Source organism: Coccinella septempunctata, chromosome 4, assembly GCF_907165205.1.
Source record: "Coccinella septempunctata chromosome 4, icCocSept1.1, whole genome shotgun sequence".
Lineage (NCBI taxonomy): Eukaryota > Metazoa > Arthropoda > Insecta > Coleoptera > Coccinellidae > Coccinella > Coccinella septempunctata.
Genome location: NC_058192.1, coordinates 9,837,738 through 9,860,414, shown reverse-complemented (window position 1 = coordinate 9,860,414; position 22,677 = coordinate 9,837,738). Strand labels below are relative to the sequence as shown.

The 22,677-nt window shown below is 35.5% G+C and overlaps 1 protein-coding gene across 1 annotated transcript; it reads right to left on the bottom strand.

The window, feature by feature from the left end:
- Window positions 1-2,099: 2,099 nt before the first annotated feature.
- LOC123310818 lies at window positions 2,100-22,436 on the bottom strand. Its single transcript, XM_044894488.1, has 14 exons — window positions 22,211-22,436; window positions 21,373-21,513; window positions 20,999-21,180; window positions 20,817-20,948; window positions 20,538-20,645; window positions 19,887-20,151; window positions 19,543-19,763; window positions 19,067-19,085; window positions 12,756-13,164; window positions 10,588-10,768; window positions 8,964-9,109; window positions 6,890-7,110; window positions 6,399-6,620; window positions 2,100-3,513 (listed from the first exon to the last, which is right to left on the bottom strand). The coding sequence occupies exons 1-14, from the start codon at window positions 22,332-22,334 to the stop codon at window positions 3,296-3,298; spliced, it is 2,589 nt and encodes an 862-aa protein (XP_044750423.1). The 5' UTR covers window positions 22,335-22,436; the 3' UTR covers window positions 2,100-3,295.
- Window positions 22,437-22,677: the final 241 nt, after the last annotated feature.

The following is a 22,677-nucleotide window of genomic DNA, read 5'->3' as shown; positions in this document are numbered from 1 at the left end:
AAAGTGAAAAATCAAAAAAAAATTATTTTCTCCGAAACAGAGATATTTGAAATTTTGTTATGAAAATATAGGTTTTCGAACACGCTGAATCTATTGTGAGCACTTTCGAAAGCCTATCTCCCTTCGTTTAGATTTTCATCTTGGAAATGGCATTTTTCATAAATTGCATATATAAATCTGCGATATCTCCTGTTATATTCATCTGATTCAATTGGGATTTCCGGTTCTATAATCAGCGTTGCCCAGGCTTCCACCCTAGCACAAAAACTCGATTTTGAAAATCTCGATTTTTTGGGTCAAAAATGAGCAAGGGGTTAGACCTCCCCTAAAATGACCTATTTGCTATTCTGTCTGAAAATCAGGATGTTCTATGACTCTTCTCGGATATGGAATGCATAGAATTTGTTTCGAAGTTTTTAGAAAACCAAACAGTTGATGAATCAATAGAGAATTGCACTCCAGAAAGCTCTTCGAAGTCAACTCGAAAATGAAAAGTGGAAAAACAGAAAAAATCATTTTCTCGTAAACTGGGCCAGATATTTGAAATATTGGTATGTAAATATAGGTTTTCGAACACGCTGAATCTATTGCGAGCAATTTCGAAAGCCTATCTCCCTTCGTTTAGATTTTCATCTTGGAAATGGCATTTTTCATAAATTGCAAATATCAATCTGCGATATCTCCTGTTATATTCATCTGATTATATTGGGATTTCTGGTTCTATAATCAGCGTTGCCCAGGCTTCCACCGTAGCACTAAAACTCGATTTTGAAAATCTCGATTTTTTTGGGTCAAAAATGAGCAAGGGGTTAGACCCCCCTAAAATGACCTATTTGCTATTCTGTCTGAAAATCAGGATGTTCTATGACTCTCCTTGGATATGGAATGGATAGAATTTATTTCGAAGATTTTATAAAACCAAACAGTTGATGAATCAATAGAGAATTGCACTCCAGAGAGTTCTTCGAAGTCAACTCGAAAATAAAAAGTAGAAAAACAGAAAAAATCATTTTCTCGTAAACTGGGCCAGATATTTGAAATATTGATACGTAAATATAGGTTTTAGAACACGCTGAATCTATTGCGAGCAATTTCGAAAGCCTATCTCTATTCGTTCAGATTTTCATCTTGGAAATGACATTTTTCAAAAATTGCTAATTTCACTTGAGAATACGTCAAGATCGAGCGATTTTGCCGAAATGAATTAAATTCTTCTTATTACTAGAAGAGTTTTTCTTTCAGAATATGTATCACTTTCGGATCTACGATAATTTTACGGGAAGAAAAACTACTCTATAGATGACCTTCGAAAAATTCCCAAAAAGTTGGGTTCAGTTAAAACTTCCTCAAGACCGAACGGTTGTGCCGAAATGGATGAAATGCTCAGATTTATTACGAGAAGAGTTGCTCTTTCAGAATATCTCTATTTTTTGGGTCAAAAATTAGCAAGAGGTTAGGGTTAGACCCCTCCTAAAATGACCTATTATCTACTCTGTCTGAAAATCAGGATGTTCTATTACTGTCTTAGGATATATTAGGTGTTCACCTCTAAAATGAAATGGCATTTTTCAGGAGTACCTATCTAGAGTAGGAGAAGGAAATCGAAGTAAAAATCTTGGTATCATAGGAAGAGATAAATATGGATTTTTATAAAACTGTAGTTTATCACATTTCATCAATACATACAAACATACAAATATAGATTACTCACTATACATGATTAAATAAATTCAATCCTACATGAGTATGGTGACATGAATTATGTATGTAGTATAAATAAAATAATATTAATCAAAAGGATGTAAACTGAATGGGTGCTAAGTGTTGAAGTTATCTATGTCATCTACGCTAAGACTAGAAGGTACATAAAACAATACGATTTAGCATGAAAAGGATCAAATTCAATTCCGGAAATAAAGAAAATCGATCAAAAATAAAACCATCGTTAATATAGAGCTCGCCTGATCATATTATTTAAATTATTATCATGATTTTTTCGATAATTCTGTTGCGAATGACAAATATCAGGTGTACCTATATCTACCTTTGCCTCTATTAATTTAATCATGGCAAGAAAATATTAATTCCGAAATGTCGACAACATCGATTTGTTCTCAACTAATTATAAAACAGGATGAGTCGATCAAATCAAGGAGTGAATGACACATTAATATAATATATAATTATTGTATGTTTTCATATACAGAGTTTTTGACACAATTCCTTAGAAAATTAAAATTTTTAGATGATGTTATGAAATTTAGAATTATTTCCATAGACATACCTGAATATTATCTTTTAGATTAATGATCACAGTTGTAAGCGAATATTTCTTTTAACACAATTAGAATCTCTGATATATTCTCCTAATGATAATAATAATAATATATCCACAAATTCAACAGGTTTACAAGGCTAAATACACAATATAAAACATGCCTTATATAATGAGACTCTCTCCAATCCTTTCTGTACCACTTAATACAGATGAACTAGAATTTTTTCAGATCTTATTCTGGCAAGAAAATCTTATTATTCATATTAAACCATTGAACAATGAATTTTTGACAGTTTGTTTCATTTTGAAAAAATAGAGTTTCTTGAAATTTCTTGCTGAAACTGACGGGTTTTCAGGAAAAAAAGGTATACGTCATACTTATATGATATAACATAATTTTGGTAGTAAGGCAGATGACTTACCTTTTTTGTTTGAAATGATGAAAGACTTTCAACAAAGTATATCGAAAATTCAAGGAAATATCCCTTCATCAATAAAGGTAAGATTCAATTTTTGACACCCCATCATATCTTCGATGGGATGCATGTTTGGCATGCATCTTTCTTCAAAAAATAGTTTTGGAGAAAGATTCAGCACCTGATGCATTTTTGCCTCATCTTTAGTACCTCAACTCCTTGTACCTATATGAGATGGGGAGTTTTTGAATCATCCTCAACTGACACGAACTAGAGATCAATAAGCTTTTCAAAAAAATACGTTCACGTAGTTTAACTTCACCCACCTGCACCTGAAGATGCTATTATGATAGCGAAACATGTGAAGTGTTTCATCCTAGTGAAAATCGTGTGATTCTCTTTCTAAAGTTTAATTATGGATTATGAATTTTCATCAAGTTGGTATCGGCCACATCAGTTCAACAAAAACCTTATCTCTTAATCTCTTTTCTTGACAATCTCAAATCTGAAGAAAATCTCGCTCGTGAGTTCAGTGCTTTTCGATAACAACACACATCATAAACATCGAACATATCAACCATTCACGTGACACTCTGTCCAATCATTTGTGCGTCTCGAACTTAACTTCCCTAGTGGTATTTTTTCTCACTGATTTGTTTTTCACTGGAGGCGTTCCGTGCACTTCTGGAATCCTGGGTACGTTCAGGTTCTGTTTTCGAAGGCTCATCGGTGAATTTCTGGCCATTGGAAATGGTGACGTTGCTGGAAATTGGGTTGCGACCACTGGCGCGAAGGGTTGTAGCTTTGTCAGCGAACCGCCTGGAAAACAAGAATGCATACGCATGAAATGATTTTTTCCAGTCCCTGTATTGCTACTCTGAATAGAGAAGGTAGAATTCTTCAAAAATCGCCTATATAAAATGTCCAAAATGGCGGAGTTATTATCCCCTCAAGTTCAATGTTATTTCAGTAAATTCAAAAGAGTACGAACAGATTTTTCGTGTATAGAGTCATTCGGGGTAACTGAGCGCAGTGGGTAAGTGTGCGCAGTGCGTATATCTCGACTATGCAATGTATGAAAGAGGGGTTCATTTGGGTGAAGCAAGGGCGCAGAATCCCCATATTAGTTTTTCATAGAAGTGCGCCGTGCCACGTTTCTTCAACTTTTTATTTGCAATCAATCAAATTCACTAGTTTTCTTGTTATTTTTTAGCATTTCTGCACATTTTGCCAGGTCCAAGTTCCGAGTCCCTCAGTGTTAAACAATATTTTATTCGATCATGGGCATATTAATCTAAATATATAATAAAAAATTTTAGGTTCTCTTAGCTGCTCAACTCTATAAGAACGTCAATTCAAATTTTGGCTTACTGGGGAAAGTGTGCGCGGGTAAGTGTGCGCATAGATTCATTATATGGGCATTAGTTCAATGAGGAATAAATTATGACATTGTTGATTTTCTTGGTTAAGACTCGATCAATATTGTCTTATTTGTTCAGAAAAATATGAGGAGCCACCAGCAGAGGAATGTATCAAGTGTTGTGTTCACCAAGAATTGTGGCACGAACAATAATGCACTACTTGTAAAAAGGCGCTTCTGTATTGACAATAAACAGCATTTCTCTAATATTGTAACATTTTGATGACATTATATTGTAATTTGTTTTGATTGTGTGGTTCACTAAGCACTGCGTTCACTTACCCCGTGAGGGTGCGCACACTTACCCGCAATACGGGGCATGTGAACGCACTCCGACTTTCTCTATTAAATTCTTTTTTGCGGAAAGAAAACGTTTTTTTTTGTTTGCTTTTTGATGTTTTCTTATAGATTAGAAAATTCTCTATCTTATGAATATGTTTCAATTTTCCTAGCTTCAACATTTGAAACAGGGTATGGCTTGAAAGTCAAAAGTGCGCACAGTTGCCCCGAATGACTCTATACCTACTTACATAATTTTTATTGCCCACCCTGTATGCCAAGTAATAACATTTCAAAAGGGTGGAAGATATTATGGGCTTCAAAAAGAAAGTTGAAACATATGGTTATGATTACGAATCGTTCAGACACCAAATGAGAACAGCCTGTATATTGAAAAACCAAAATATTTTGTAACAAAAGCCATAACTCTGTGAAGAAGACATATCAAGCTTTACAATGATGCGTCACTCAGTAAGATGTTCCCTATTGAAATTCCCTTAGGGGTGGCCACTTATTCTTAAGTAGGGGTTGGAGAAAGACAACAAAATTGGTTTTCCTCAATGCTAAGATTGAGGGGTGATGCACCCTCTACGAGTGGTGGAGGGTAGTTCAGTTTTTAAAATGGCAACCCTAAGTTTTTGTACCAGAAATTGAGAGTTTTTTGTTACTGAGGATTATTTGGTCATTGATAGATTTTTCATCTTGTTAATCTTATTTTTACTGAATTGGAATATGGAAAAAACGCTCGGACGACGGGTCAAAAAATGAATTCGATATCACTACCCCTCTAGCCGCTACCACTTATAGCAATTATTTTTGAATAGAGATAATAGGTACATAGTAGGTAAATCGTGCGCTTTCGTTTAAATTGAAATCATTGCTATTAGGGTAGCGACTAGAGGGGTAGTAATATCGAATTCATTTTTTGACCTGTCCGAGCGTTTTTTCCATCTCAAAGATCCAAATTCAGCGTGTGAAAGTTATTGATGGAATACTGAGTCACACTGTATAATAATAAAGCGATGAAAAAAAAATACATGCAGGAAATTGAATTGCTTTTCCAACAAGGTGCTGCTCGACTCCGTTTCCCTATTCAAAAATGAGAGCTATTTGGGGTTGCAGATAGAGGGGTAGTGATATCAAACTCATTTGAACACCCTCATTTGTCCCCCTTTCAACAAAATTTGACCTGTCTGAGCGTTTTTTCGTTATTCCATCCCAAAGCTCAAAATTCGGGGTGGAAAGTTATGGATGGCCCACCCTGTATAAAGTGGAAATTCCAATTCAGTAAGAACAAGATTAACAAGATGACGAATCTATCAATGACCAAATAATCCTCAGTAACAAAAAAACTCTCAATTTCTGGTACAAAAACTTAGGGTTGCCATTTCAAAAACTGAACTACCTTGCACCCCTAGTAGAGGATGCATGACAACATCTCAATTATACAAATAATGTTGGAAAATTCAAAATAAAAATTGTTTCGTTCCAGCTTTCTTCTACAAAATAGATAGGAATTTAATGCGTTATTTTTTATTCACCCTATATATGTAATTGGAAGCTCAAATTTTTTGTGAAAAATCTTGATCTAAATTTAATCATCATTGTAGTTCAAAAGTAAGAACCTGAACTTGCTTCCGAATTCATTTTCGTAGATATGAATGATTTCTTGCACTTTCTCTGGCAGTATACGTCGCATTAAACGTGACTATATACACTGAGTGCGCAAGTCTATCGTTGCCTGTCTGTATTGGTAGACCAACATAGGTATATGGTATATAGGAACGGAGGGAAGTAACTGAAGCTCCGTCTCATGATTTGGTGTTTCCAGACTTGCGCACGTCTATCCTACATATGTGGCTCCAATCCGCAAACTCCAGCGAATCCAACTGTTCCTGCGTATTCAGGCTATATACCAGTTCGATGCCTCAAGAAAATGGGGGATAGGCATGACGCCAAGCGTTTACTAGAGAAACCTCTATCAAAACCGTTTCTTTTCACTTACCATCATTGATTATGGAAGCATTAGCGTTTATGCGTTGGAGCTGAGTTTTCTTATACGCTTGCGATCTCACTAGACCAGTCGTGCCTGTGTTGACAGCATCCAATGACATGCTGCGATTATGCGTTTTCGCCCAAATGGCATTCCTCTTCCCTCTGTTGATGTCGTCATTCAGTCCAGTGAGATGATCGTTTATTGCGTACAGTTTTTGTGTGATATCTTTACCTAGAAGTATGAAAATGAGCAAACAGCAACAGCAAATCGAACTAGCTTGGTTCATGGGCGTCGATAAGTGTGATAATAGGGGTAATTACCCCCCCTATGGTTAGGTGTAAGTAAATGAATAGTGGAGACAGAATTTAAGGGATTATTTCTTGTCAAAAATGGTGTGGCGTGGATCTCTCTTATTTTTTGTGTCAATTAGTTTATGCAGCAAGTTGATGGCTTGCCTCACAGAGTGGTCAGATATCTATGGATGTTCATGAAAAACTCACCTATTACGCTATCTAAAACAACTTTGAGCATCGGTCTATGCCTGAGTACACGCTCTAGCTTCATGCGTGGCCAGCACAGGTAAACGCTGTCCTCTTCAGCTGTGATTGTCACTTGGAATACATCATCAGATTGATCGTGGTTTGCTTCCCACTCAGGAGAGTCGACAAACTGATATACGTTGATATAATGAAGATGAGTGTCATCGCATGTCACGCGTAATCTGTATCAAAAATACATGAATTATTAATGGATATTCCGAAACTTTTTGCCAAATTCGTAAAATTATGTTTCGTCGCTCTTATCCAAAGCGTTTTATAAATGCGAGAACAAATTAAGCGTATGTGTTCAGCGATGTTGAGCTCAGTTTATATGATTGTCAGGGGGAGTCTCTGACTGGTACGAGTTGAGGTCGAAAGAAACACTTTTTTCCTATACCATTTTTACCGAATCGGCTCGGTTTAAAAGATACAGGCTGTTGAAAATTCATAAAAAATATTATTTTCATCTCATTATACATATACAGGGTGTTCCTAAATTGAACGTACAAACGAAAAGGGGAGATTCCTTGAGTGAGTTTAAGAAAAAAAAGTCCCATAAAAATGGGGTCGCAAACGTTTCGTTTTCGAGATACAGAGTGTTGAAGTTTGAATTTTTTTCAAGTTTTTTTCTCATAGTATCTACACTTCACAAGATATTCAACTGAAATTTGGCATAGATATTACATTTCAGAGTTCTCACCACGTGACATGGCAATTTCGATAGAAGATCTACAGGGTGATATTTTTTCTGGAACACTGCCACCTGTTCTTCTGCAGAACTTTTTTTTGGTGAGCAACTGTTAATTTGAAAAATTTAAAAAGAAGCTTTGTTTTTATACTAAACTTTTCGGTCTTTTGTAGTTTTGTCGTATCTACCACAGATTACAAACTGGCACCTGTTCTTCTGCAGAACTTTTTTTTGGTGAGCAACTGTTAATTTGAAAAAATGTAAAAAGAAGCTTTGTTTTTATACTAAACTTTTCGGTCTTTTGTAGTTTTGTCGTATCTACCACAGATTACAAACTGGCCTTCCTATCATAGTTACGAGAATTTCGAGAGAATCGTTCGAAATTTATTTTCTCGAAATCGTTGGTAGATACGACAAAACTACAAGAGACCGAAAAGTTTAGTATAAGAACAAAGCTTCTTTTTACATTTTTTCAAATTAACAGTTGCTCACCAAAAAAAAGTTCTGCAGAAGAACAGGTGGCAGTGTTCCAGAAAAAATATCACCCTGTAGATCTTCTATCGAAATTGCCATATCACGTGGTGAGAACTTTTTTTTTCTTAAACTCACTTAAGGAATCTCCCCTTTTCGTTTGTACGTTCAATTTAGGAACACCCTGTATAGTTTTCTCATTATGACCATTACCTACCATAAAAATACCAAAAATTCAAAGAACCCAACTCTTGAAACTGAGTTGGACGCTATCTAATGCATATTTGAACGTTTTGTAAAATAAAAGTATTCCTCATATTTTTTTGTGAAACGCGCCATTTTCGAGTAATTTGATGTTCAAAAATTAGTATTTGTGAAATTTGAAAAAATGGGTATTGTATGTTTTTTTTGACCTCAAACTACTGTTATTATATTTGTACGAGTCGAAGATTCACCCTGTATAGGACAGTCAATATAGTGAACAATTTTGCTTCGTTTCTGAGTAAACTTTAGCGACAGACATTTCCTGCATCCCAATCTCATAAGATATTCGAAAGGTTCTTGGTGAATTGGTAAATATCTTCCTTGTAACCGTCACTTAACTATGGAAATTTCTGTAGAACGTATAAGATTTCCGGTGCAGGACGTAACAAACTAAAAATTTCATGCCTGATCGAAGACTATCCTGTTCAAAGTTTACGACGCTGTAATGCTCAGCTAAACCCCCCAGACCGACACTCAAACCTGAAAACCCCATGAATAAATACTGCGCCTCGTCTTCCTGACAGACGGCGCAGTCTTGGAGAGCAAAGATCCAGTACGGTATAAAGTTTCTCCGTTTAAATGCAATCAAAGAAGGAACACTTGTCAACTCACTTTCCTTGTAGCAAGATGGATAGTCGTTCATCTGCCGAACTAACGTCTTCCACTGCGTATATGTCACCTTTTTCGAGCTGCATCACTTTACCCTCTCGTATAAGTTCCTTGAAGTGCTTTTTGCTTACCCTAAGAGGTTTGAATACCTGCAAAGGGCAAAGGAAGAATTAGGAGACATGAGAATGACGGATAAGAGGTCTTGAATTCAATTGCGGTCGGAAATGTTGAAAGGAGAATTCATGGTTGGCATTTTTCGACTCCTATTTCAATACACAGTGTGTTTCATAAACATTACGTATTGTTCGGATGGAATCGGAAAGATACTTTAGGCCTTTGTCCGCAGAAATGCTTAGTTTCCAAGATTTAAGAATATGCATTCCAAATAAATAAAAAAAAGTTCTGGATATTTTTGAAATGATTTGAGATGTAAAATCATTCCTGGACAAAGGCCTAAAGGTTCCTTCTGACTACAAATAACTTAGAGAACAATATCCTGAATTTGTTCGCAATGTTCATTGAACACCCTGTATATTTTTCGAACCGTCCTTGATTCATACGCATTCATGCAAAGATATCAATAGTACCTATAGAGTCATTCGGGGCAACTGTGCGCACTTTTGCCTTTCAAGCCATACCCTTTTTCAAATGTTGAAGCTAGGAAAATTATTTCATATTCATAAGATAGAGAATTTTCTAATCTATAAAAAAACATCAAAAAGCAAACAAACAAAAACGTTTTCTTTCCGCAAAAAAGAATTTAATAGAGAAAGTCGGAGTGCAATCACTTGCCCCGTATTGCGGGTAAGTGTGCGCACCCTCACGGGGTAAGTGAACGCAGTGCTATGCGAACCACACAATCAAAACAAATTACAAAATAATGTCATCAAAATGTTAAAATATTAGAGAAATGCTGTTTATTGTCAATACAGGAGCGCCTTTTTACAAGTAGTGCATTATTGTTCGTGCCACAATTCTTGGTGAACACAACACTTGATACATTCCCCTGTTGGTGGCTCTTCATATTTTTCTGAACAAATAGGACAATATTGATCGAGTCTTAACCAAGAAAATCAACAATGTCATAATTTATTCCTCACTGAACTAATGCCCTTATAATGAATCTATGCGCACACATACCCGCGCACACTTTCCCCAGTAAGCCAAAATTTGAATTGACGTTCTTATAGAGTTAAGCAGCTAAGAGAACCTAAAATTTTTTATTATATTATATATTTAGATTAATATGCCCATGATCGAATAAAATATTGTTCAACACTGTCGGACTCGGAACATGGACCTGGCAGAATTTGCAGAGATGCTAAAAATTAACAAGAAAACTAGTGAATTTGATTGATTACAAATAAAAAGTTAAAGAAACGTGGCACGGCGCACTCCTATGAAAAACTAATATGGCGATTCTGCGCCCTTGCTTCACCCAAATGAACCCCTCTTTCATACATTGCATAGTCGAGATATACGCACTGCGCACACTTACCCACTGCGCTCAGTTACCCCGAATGACTCTAATGACCATTTTTCAGCAGCAAATACGAAATAAAATTTCTTCGGTGATTATACGAGTCTATATAGGAAATATAGATATTATGTTCTAGATTCAGCTCACCTTAAGATATAAATCAGTCATTTCTAGAGATAATGTAGGGGGCAGAAACCTCCACGTTAAGATCGCAGTATGAGTAACATTCAAAAACACAATCAGACAATTCCATAGTAAAATATCTAAAGCACAAATTTCCACTCCACCCCATATGGTTATGAAACAATGACCAATCGATAACAGTGCCCTGAAACAAAAGGAAGTAATGAGTTAAATTTTTTTGTCTGCGAATGGCGTTCAGTGTATTCCCAAGCAATTTATTACCAAACATATCTATGTTTGGTTAGATGCTCTTCTATCTTATATTTCATAATTTCGAAAGAATTCATAGTCCAATAATACAATAATATACACTGCGCAAAAAAATTAACGCACATTCTGAAAATCTCAATTTTAATGAAAGTAAACTCTACATTGACTTTATAACTTAATTTTTATGTTCTCTCGGGAAGGTTTTGAACGAAACAAGACACATTAAATGGAAGAAATGGAAGTTTGTTCATACTTCAATCCTGAAAGCATCCATCTCTTCTTCGTGTACGTTAAGAGTAGTAAACCAAACCATTCAGTATACTTCAGAATGTCTGCATAAACCATCAATAGTTTTTCGGATTAAAATACCTATTTGTTCGAGTTAATCTTAGAGTAGGATGGTTCCTCTTCTTGGACTCTTGCAAAATTTCTGAGCCCTTTTTCAAGAAGCAGTATATTCACAAGTTTAAATACACTGCTCGAAAAAATTAACGCACGTTCTGAAAATCTCAATTTGAATGAAAGTTAACTCTACATTGACTTTATAACTTATTTTTTATGTTATCTCGGGAAGGTTTTGAACGAAACAAGACACATTAAATGGAAAAAAATTCAGGATTTCACCGAATCTTATGTGAAAGAAGAGAAATGAACAATTTTCAAAATACTGAAATGCTGATAAGTGATTTAATACTTGGTATTTCCACCCCTTGCGTTAATTACAGCTCGGCAACGACGGTTCATACTCAAAATGAGTGATCTTAAAATGTTCTGATCTAATCCTTCCCAGATTTCTCCGAGTTGGATTCCTAAGTCATTAAGAGTAGCTGGATGATTTTCTGAACTTCTCAGCCTTCTATTGAGGTAGTCCCAAACCTGCCCAATCGGATTGAGATCTGGACTTCTTGCTGGCCATTCCATTCGAGAGACTTCAACCTCTTCAAGGTACTCCTGAACGATGCGCGCACGATGGGGTCTGGCATTATCGTCCATAAGAATGAAATTTTCACCAATGTATGGGGCAAATGGCACTACATGCTCTTCAAGAATGTTCATTATATACTTATCAGCATTCATAGCTCCATTATCAACGACCACTAGGTCTGTGCGAGCAGTCAAAGATATTCCACCCCATACCATAATCGATCCTCCCCCGAAACCAGTAGTATTCAGGAAATTGCACTGAGCATATCTTTCATGTGGACGTCTGTATACAAGGGAACGTCGATCACAATGGTAGAGGCAGAATCTAGACTCATCTGTGAAGAGAACTCTTTCCCAATCGGCCTCTTCCCAATGGATATGCTCTCTCGCAAAATCCAAACGCGCCCTTCGATGGGCTGGGGTAAGAGCTGGGCTCTTGAAGACCTAACCGTTTTATCAAAAATGAACATGCAATATGATTTTTTTCGTTTCTCTTTTGTAAAAAAATGTGCCATACGAAGTAAAAATTGAATTTGATTGACAAACATATCCTATTTTCATTTGTGAAAACAAAAGTTCTTCAACTGATGCAAAAAATATAGATTTTGATATTTGAAAAATGAATCTCAATATTCTGAGGACTGTCTTGATGATCTTGAAATTGCATCTGCCATCTTGAAGGGTTATTGGAAGTCAACGAACCCACAAAATTTCATTAAAATTGGACCACTCATTCTCACGTTATAAATATAGAGAATCCATAAATCACCCTGTATCTCCGAAAATAATGGCTCAAAGTACGAAAGAAGCAAATTTCCTGAAAGGCCTAGATGACCTGCATTCACCACTGGTCTATGGCCAACCACTTGTGTAACTTGTAGAAATTGGTTTCCTGTTTTTTATGGGACACCTTATATATTTTTTAACGAAGTTTTTTAGTCGCAGATTTGTCAAAAAAGCATCTCCTTACCGGTGAACAAAAATGTATACATACTTACCTCACTAATAGAACACTCTGTTTGAAACTACCAGGCACTAGGAATGCTGCTGCAAAAAAGAAATTGGCAGTTTGGAAGAGACTGTGTTGTGCGGGATTCCATTCCGTACAGGCCCAGGGAGGTCGATCAGTCCCTCTGGTCGCGTTGAAAAACTGACTCTCGAAATCGTAATCCGAACTGTTTCCCGTCTGGTTATAAAATATTTCGCTGCTGTTCCAGGCGGTAGTAGGATCCGTGGAGAAGGTGAGGTTCCTCCTGAATCCTTCCAGCCTGGAAAAGGTCCGCATAAATTCTGTGGAAGTCGACATGTTCAGGTTCTTCGGCACATCGCTGGCGTTGCTACGAATAAGAGGTGGTCTAGCTTCGTGGTGGAGTCTCGCTTGGATCACAGATATTTCCATCGTTAATCCTGAAAATTTTCAGAAAAACCCCAGTAAAAATATAAAAAATTTGCCGTCGACCACAATGACACAATGCAAACACAAATAGCATTACCAAAGTCTATTCGATGTATTGAAGAAACGTAAGGTTTACTGATAAAATGAATGTACCTATATACAGGATGGGCAAAATTAGTTGTCTACTGAGGGTATCTCGAGAACTATAGCAGCTAGAAGAAAACGGATGACACATTCTCGAGCTCTTTTTTCTTGACTAATCCGAAACTGAAAACAGATCCAGCCTAACGTTCATAGATTTTGAGTTAAGAACGAAAATTGAGAAATGGTCTTTTTTAATGAAGCTGAATAACTCGCTTATTTGAACTCGTATTCGAAATCTGTTGTTACATTATAATAAGAGGTGATATGAAATTAGTTGCCCCAATGTCTCAAAATCACCCCCAAAATATGCGTCGAAACCGTTTCAAAGACATTTGAAAGAAAAAAGTTCGCAATAATTCATTTCCTTAATATTCAGTTTTAGACCCTGCTCAATCAGAAACCACAATTGGTTCTTCTTCAAGTGAATTATTTTTCGTTTTATACCGGGCACGTATGCAATCTTATTTGAGGGCTAATTTTCCTTGTAGGTACCTACTCACGCGACCACTAAATCTGATAATCATCGCATATGTGAGTAATGTAATGGAAGTGCTCCAAATGAGTGGTTTGATATTTTTGATTTCATACCATGCATGCCACGATATACATATTTATATTTTCCATTATTGAAATAACTATGCCTCTATTTATTGACATTGAAATTATTGTATCTAAGTTACATGTTAATAAAGTGGTTTCGAATTCTTTAAATAGGATTTTTTCCTCCAATTTCTGAATGAATTTTCATATTCATAGTTGAACAGTGAATTCACTAAATTTAAATTAATTGGCGCAACTGGCATATACATATCTAATGATGTTCTTTTGATGCTGAAATTGAAGAAATGGAAATTTCATTTTTTTACTTTTTACCCCTAAACTCCACTTTCGGAGGGCTTCATAAGTTCAATCTCAATGACTCAATGATTCTTTCACGAACAGATCAATATCATGAGCTCAAGCATTCTAGTTCGTTTCTACATTAAAGTGAACTCGTGAGCTTTCTCATATTGTGTTATCGTTACTGTAGATAGCTCACTATGATGGATTACCAAATTAATTTGTTGTGGAGTTGTATGAAACAGAAAAAGAATTTATTTAGTTCTCTGTTTGAACGTGAATCAATGGATATTAATTGGAAGAAATTCTTCCTACTGGAATACCAGTTGGTGATTCTATCAAAAATTATTTAATCATTGATGGGTTTCATCCTAGTGGTTTGATAGGTTAGAATTATTTAGGCTATCTGTGATCAAAATCGAAAATGATCGATTAGAGTAAATTATCTAGAAACGTCTTAAATTTCCCTATTCATTCTTGATTCTTCACACAAAAAATATACTCTAAGCCAATTTCCTTCGAACTTATCGTTAACACATCAAATATGATTGACACAATATGATATTTTATTATTATTCTCAACTGATATACGATATCAGCAATCCTGTTTTTGAAGGATTCATGTAGTTGCAAAATGGCGAATGCGTCAGTTAAGCATTGCAACAAAATTTTGTCTGAATTTATTTTCATTTTTTATCCATTCACCCTGAATTACTTTCGATTACAATGATTATTGGACATATTTTTCTATTTTCTATCAGATACACATCGGTAATCACTATCTTATTTTCAATTTTTTAATATATGCAAGGACTCAATCAAGTTCTTGTTATTATTCCAATAATTTATGATAGAAATACTGAGTAATCAAAATATATCATATTACTAAATTCGAGATAAATACATCCCTAATTTTTTGGTTTGGAACAGCATCTAAAGTACTTATTCATTTCTAGGTATTTGAGGAAAATCAATTGCATTCCATTCTCAAAATAAGAATTCAGAAGGAAAAATAGATTGTGATCCTTCGTATCGATGGAAAAGAACCCTAAAACTCAACAACAATTAATTTCAGCTCGAATCCAACGACCATAAAACAGAGAAACTAGATTTTTGATAAAACTCGCATTAATTTTTATGTTCCTTGAAGTAATATTGAAGGAGATAATAGTACGGAGATAGTCGTAAACACGTGGGCACTTAAAATTTTCCAATTTGCTTTGTGTCAGTGAATCAGCATCCTCTGAATTTTATGAAGCATTTGAGCATTTGTTTTTGAGAATCAGAAGTATGAAATCATAGGAGTAGGTACCTACTTCTTGTAGAATCAGCTTCATTGGTTTGATATTCGGACTTTTCTGAATGAACTGTTAGTTTTCACGTAACTCCATGATATTCAGATTTAAACATCTTCTGTTCTGGGATTTTCATGATTTAATTTCTGCCCCATTCCCCATTCACTGTTCCAACATTTTCGCTCAGTGCTTTCGCCATTCTGCAACCAGCAAGATTTTCAATATGGAATTGAATTGGATGATTTTTATGCTTCAATTGGAGCAAAACTGGGATGAAATTGAATTTAAGAGCGTTGGGATATTTTGCTCTCATTGTAGGCTCTTGAGAATATCGAGAACAAGATTTAATTATTTGTTTCCACTGCTTAACTTCCGGAGAAATTGTGTTTTTTCAAGACCATATTGTTTTGAATTTCCATGAAGCTTCAAGAATCTTTCGTTTCATATAAAACTTCACTTGGATTTTTCCGAGAATTTCTATTTTTCTGGACAAATTTTAATAAATCTAGATACTTTTATTTTTGACATAAGTTTGAACATCTAAAATTAATTCTTGGATGTACCAGGATATGACGAAATGTTCGAAAGGTTATTCTTATCGAGTCAATTATTGCACTTAATACAGAAAGTTGAGTATAACCTCAAAGTTCTTCAATCTTTCCATCCCACAATTTCACGACAATACTAGTCATAATGCGATCCAAAATGATAATGAAAGTTACTTCGTAGTTCGTTAATCTTTCAATGACACGCGATGCACTCGCATAGATTATCAATATTGTTCAATCCGCGACAACAACACACAAGCTGTTACAATTTTGAGGTTACTCACTCCTTATTGAATTTCATCGTTCGGATATCCCTGTACTAAATGCATTCGTAGAAGTCGGAACCGAAACTGGCTAGTGCTCGCACTGATGAGTTTCCCGAATCACGAAACATGTTCCGGCCGCCGAGATGTTTACGGGGAATGGAAGAAAACCTCGGTGTAACCTCTATGCCACGCCCCGTTCTACTGCGCCCCATATACACAGTAGACGATTTCCATCGATTTTCACGTGACTCACTCAGACTGGTCAACTACCCCATTGTATACTTTTGCGCGAAATCGATAGTTTTAATGACGGATTGAAGATCCGAATTGACAATAATACGCCTGGAATTTAATTATTTTTATTCGGACAGAGGATTAACTTCTAAAGACCGAGCAAATCTCGAAGTCTTAGCTCTTTTGTGAGAAAATGAAAAGTGATGTTATAAGTTCATCACTTATACAGGATGTCCCAAAACTAGTGAATCAAACGTCACACCACGATGGAGTAGATCAAATAGTATCAAATGACACCAACAGAAGTTGAGCGAAAATGTACCGTTTCTGAAAAAACCTAACCTAAAGTTGCCGAACTATTTTTTCAATCACGAGGCCAATTTGTGATTAAGGATAGCGTTTTTCTCCCATATTATCACCCCTATGGAGGGGGTTTTTGTCTTAGTAATAAAAATCATGTAGGAAAAACAATTGTTTTAATTTACATTTACTTAGGTTATCGATTAACTACTTAAAATAATTTCAATTAGGGAGATAAAACAATAATCTTAGTTCAATATGATTTAAAATCGATATCCTTTTTCACAAACTGGCCCTGTGATTGAGAAAAATAGTTCAATAATCGGTAACTTTAGGTATTTTAATAAAATTCTGATTATTTTGGAAACGGTACATTTTCGTTGAACAAATGTTGGTGTCATTCGATAATATTTGGTCTACTCTATCGTGGTGTGACGTTTGATTCACTAGTTTTGGGACACCCTGTATAGGGTGTCTGTGAACAATTGTGAAGGACCTAGGGAGATGATCCTATAATTTTTTCTCGAAATCGACCTCCCTTCCAAGATACAGCCTTTGGAAGGCGATGACAAGTTGCAGTTTTAAAATTTTTTTACGGGTTTTAAAAAACACTGAGCCATGAAACTATACATTATATGAAGCACTAAGTAGATGTTACTCACACAATTTTTTTAGATCTCATAACTTTATTATTAGGGGTTGAGAATAACGTTCCCTTATGATTTTCCTTCAAAAATTGTTTTCGTGGGATAGACTCTCGAAAAATAAAATTCTCTTATGGTTTCCCATTCAATTCTGGAGAAAAAAAGTCTCCTGCAAAATTTCGATACAGTCGATACTTTTCTCGGAATAAATAAAAACTTACAAGCAGTTCTGATCTCTGTTATTCCATTTCATCGTATAAGTGTTCCATAGAATGACTACCTCCCTCTGAAATACATGTTGTCATTTTCAACCCCTAATAGTAAAGTTATGAAAAAATTGTGTGAGTAACATCTAGTTAGTGCTTTATATTACGTATAGTTTTATAACTCAGTGTTTTTTAGAACCCGTGAAATTAAAAACTGTCAACTTGTCATCGCCTTCCAAAGTCTGTATCTTGGAAGGGAGGTCGATTTCGAAAAAAATTTAACTACCCCTGCAACATATTTGCAGGGGTAGTTTGCATTTGTTTACAGACACCCTGTATAGTAGAAAATGAAAAATTATAGGTAATGCAGAAAAATTACCGTGACATTGTATAATCATTGAGAAGTCTTATTCCTGGGCGTTTTGTCAATTCTCGAAATTGTGAAAAAAATGATTCCAAAGCTTCACTTTTCATTTTTGACAACCTGTATCTCGAAAACTAGTCATACAATTCTTATGACCTAAATACATTTGCCAATAACCGAAAGCCATACGAATAAATCAGGATCTTTTGCAAAATAATATTATAGCAGAGGTGAGAGTTCTTCTTCCACAATCTCCTGATGTTAGAATGTAAGGATTTCCATCCTAAGTTTCGGACTTCAATGATCTCATTTTAACAGCTGTTTCTACTCCACCTATCTCATATGTGTTGATGGAACTTTCGATTCTTATGAAATTTTGTGAAAAATGATGATGAAGGTAGGGGGAAACAAATAAACATAATAACAAATAAACTGAGCTCATAAGAATATTCTCTCAACTTTGGCTTAATCGTCATATAACTGCCTACGTACAGTATCAGTTTCTGAATTACCCGTTCGTTTCGAATCATCCTGTACCACCAAGGAGCAACTTCCTGCTGAAATCAGCATGATTTGGTCATTCACTCACCTCCACTTGGACCCTTATTATATTCGAAATTCTAAAGTGAACCCAAGGGAATTTTTTCACGCACGAAAGGCATGCCTACAAAGTTGCTGATTGCCATCAGAATAATTGTTCGACGTAATACTCGATGACCTTTTTATTCCTTAAACTTCACCCACAGGCTTAAATTCATTATGGTATTCAAATGAGTCCATGCTTCACTCCAAGCCTCTATTTATAAACTGACCCATTTATTCAAATCAGCGATTCAGACAGCACAAGTTTGCGTTGAAATGCTGTTTGCAACTTGGAAAACTTCGCAAATGGTATATCACGGTTTGAGATTTCATGTTAATTGCAGTTTTATCGGATAGTCGAAACAGACCATGAAGAATCTTGTGGGAGGCACCGAATTGCATATTTTAGGTATAGCGTGATCCAGACTGAGGAACTTTCAACATTGTATATTAATCTACGTCAAGGTGTTTCCTGTGGCCATCAACTTACCTTTCAGGAACTTTCCATGCTGAAATCGTCTTTCTAATCTAAATTTTAACGACGGTGTATGCAGAAAACGAATTTTTCCATATATTTGTGCATAGTTTCCAATATTAAAATTCGGAAAAATTTTTCCCGTAATAAAACCCAACTATTCCCCTTTGTGCGTATCTCAGTGGCGCTGTTTTTTTAATCCCTTCTTGTTGGACACAATGCTCTACTATGGAAGAATCCAAAAAATCCACTCAGCATTAAAATCTTTGTAAGGCTCTTTATTTTTCCCAAATTATCTCCGAAAAATGGAAATTTTGGCTGCTTTATACGCTCACATCCTGTACAAGTGTTCAGAAAGAAGGACTTTATCGTTGCCATTTTTAATGTCGAAAAACAGGCTTCCCTATAATAGAAATCAAGTAGGAATCAAGTAGGGTTTCAATACTTGGAAGGACAATCAAAAACATTCTGTTTGCACTTAAAAACCTTTAATCTCCTTCAACTAATTCACAACTGTGGTACTTGGAACTTGTTTCTAGCCAACTCTCCAGATCGTTAGATGTTAGATCCTCCTCGTTGGAGGGCAGTTCAGTTAGGGGCTCCATCTCTGCTTGGTCGTTTTGTGTCGAACAGCTGTTATCTCTTCTACCCCCGTATCTGTCGTTTGGCTTGTTCTTGTTGAACATGGGCCCAGGAGACATCGAACAAACGCCTGAGAATGAAGATAATTATAGGAATAAAAGCAGAATTTCAATACTATTGGTCATTAGGATTCTCAATGAAGAACGTAACTCTAATGGGTATAATTTCAAAAGTTGAAGCAGTTCATACCAACCTCCATTAGCGTTTTTCATTCTAATAGGCGATCTATATTCACCACTGGAGGTTAAAGAGGAAGTTATGCTGGGGAGGCGGATATCAAGATGAGATCCTTTAGCTGTTACTATTTTATTATTCATGGCATACAGCTTGGTCGTAATATCCCTAGCAATTAGGGTGGTGAGGACTGTTGCAATGTAGGTATCCTTTACGAAAAGATATTCTAATGCAGACCTTTGCCAATATAGGTATCGGCAGGTACTGGCTGCTACTATGGACACCTAGAAAAATATTAATAATTTGTCAGTGCTCCTCCTGTAGGTCCTACAAAACTCCTACAAAAAATATTGTAGCATATAAAAAAATAGATTAAGTGAAAACAATATTTGACAATACATATTTTGAAATGATTCAAAAGAGACGTGAATAAACTAAACAGCAAATGAAGTGATACAGCTAAAAAATTGAGTAAGTTCGATTAGCTATAACTTCGATATCACTTTGGTAATGTTGTATTATCAACATTTTTCAAAAAAAACTTTGAAGAAGAAAATGGGGGAAATAAAAGTTAATCAAAAAATAAAATACAGTTAAAATTCTTCATCAAAATGTTCTTATGTAGGACTCAATCTCTTGATGAAAAGTATTGAGAATAATATAGGCATACCTTGAATTTGTCATCAACTGTATTCCTACTCGATTCGAATTCAGGTGAATCTAAGAATTCACATGGAAGAATAGGATGTAGAAACTGATTATCAGAAAGGACATTGCACTGAAAAATCCATGTGTTAATTCTTCGAAGTGAGAATGAAATGTTGAGTACATATTGACCATTTGAGGCAGAAATGATATAGAAGTCTGTCACATTCGAGAAGCTACCTGTTTTTCTATTTTGGTCACTTTTTTTAGAAGAATATATTGATACCGTTGGTTGGAAACTAACCTTTCCGGAGAGAAGTAGACCTAACCTATCCGTTCTTGTGAGGTTTTGAACGGCGTAAGCCTCTCCAGCATGTAATGACATTATCTGAGCAAAATCTATGCTAACCATCCTCTTGAACTGTAACCTATTCAACTGAAAAATAATGATTTCATCAACCCGAATACCCCGTGTCAATGTTTTACCTTGAACGGTTCGAATAAGGCATGGTAAACTTCTTCAAGCTCTGGATCAAATTTGACCGGCCTTATCTGATAAAGTATGTGAAAAACTTGGGCTACGTTCATGAGCATAAATGCAAAATTCCAAGTGAAAACGTCAGGGGCGCATATAATGTTCCATGCCCACGCGGAGAATAACATAAGACCTGAAAATATGCCAAGAAGAGCATATCTTTCAATACCATCATGCAAATATTCATAGCAAGTCAGGGACTGACTTTTTTTGAACCCACACAGCTGAGAAATAATCATTGGTCCTTTAAAAATTTGAGCATTTTATGATGGATAATGTTTTCGTGAGAATATTCGCATGTTGGAGAGAAAATCAATTTCCTTACCTAATATTAGCCAGCAGTGCATAAACAAAACTCCCTTCTTTGAGCAAGTGGAGGAGTATCCGAGTACAAAACAAATATTGGCCAATTGATATAGGATATGCTGTGGGTTCTCCCAGTAATCACACCAAGGCCACCAAGTGCCTTAATTCGAAAACAACAGAAAATTCTCATTAATTGATTAAAAAAGTTATAAGAGAAAAATTATACTAATTTCATTGTGATCCAATCGATAGTTTTTTATCGAATCATAATATCAAAATTAGTCAAGATTCTTCATAAAAGAGTGCAAGAACTTTTGGTAATTTTTGTGAAAATTTATGAATTCTATTCAAAACCAAAAATTTCAAACAGGACAAAACTCTTCTGTTTGTTAAGACCTCTGTATTGTGTGTTAATGTTTATGAAAAGAAGAACGAAGTATGTTTTTTGCCAGAGTTTAGAAAGGAAAAAATTTTGAGGTGTTAATCTGATTGATTGGATGTAAAAAAATAAGATTTTTCAAACGTTTCCACAGCAAATACTAGGTTGCCATTTTCGAGAAAATAAATGATTTGATCGATTCCACCAGAGCAACAGATTTGAAAGATTCGATAATATAATAAATAATATAAACAACAATAAAGAAATTGATGCTTTCTTACTGATCTTTCACTCTTCACGATATGTGGACAATACAGGCGAACAACTTGTTGCTTTATAATGGATACATTTTTCATTTTGAGGTTCTCTTCCCAAAATTTGTTCTCTTTATTTTGAATATAATATGTAATTTTATTTGTGTTGTTTCGAGAACAAAAGCGTTAATATTAATTATTTAGCATGGACAGATATAACTTACCTGGGGGTATATAAGTTAGATTCTTGTCTTCACTAGGCCAAGAAAGGTTTTGTCCCGGGCTGACATGAAGCAGATTGGGTCTGTCATCATGCAGAAGGCCCCCAACATCAGAACCAGCTGTCATTGCCGTACTATAGTTGTTAAGTCTCACTATATGTATCCGTAGACTTCATTGACACCGTCATTCTGTTGTTTATTCATTGTCAGTGAAAACAAATCGATACCCTTGTCGGTATCCGGACGTGAAGGGACCATTATATTGATTTTCCAGATATGAAAACTTGGGCCAATAGAGGTCGCTCTTGATCTATAATTTTCCAGCAGAGCACGCTTTCCTTTCATACAACACAAGCGTCAGCTTTCCGCGATATTTACAGGCATTATTTCTCGAACTAATCGAAATTAACACCCAGATACAGTTTACTAACTTGGTGGTGTTGTCTTGTCGTAACCCTTCGCAATTTTGA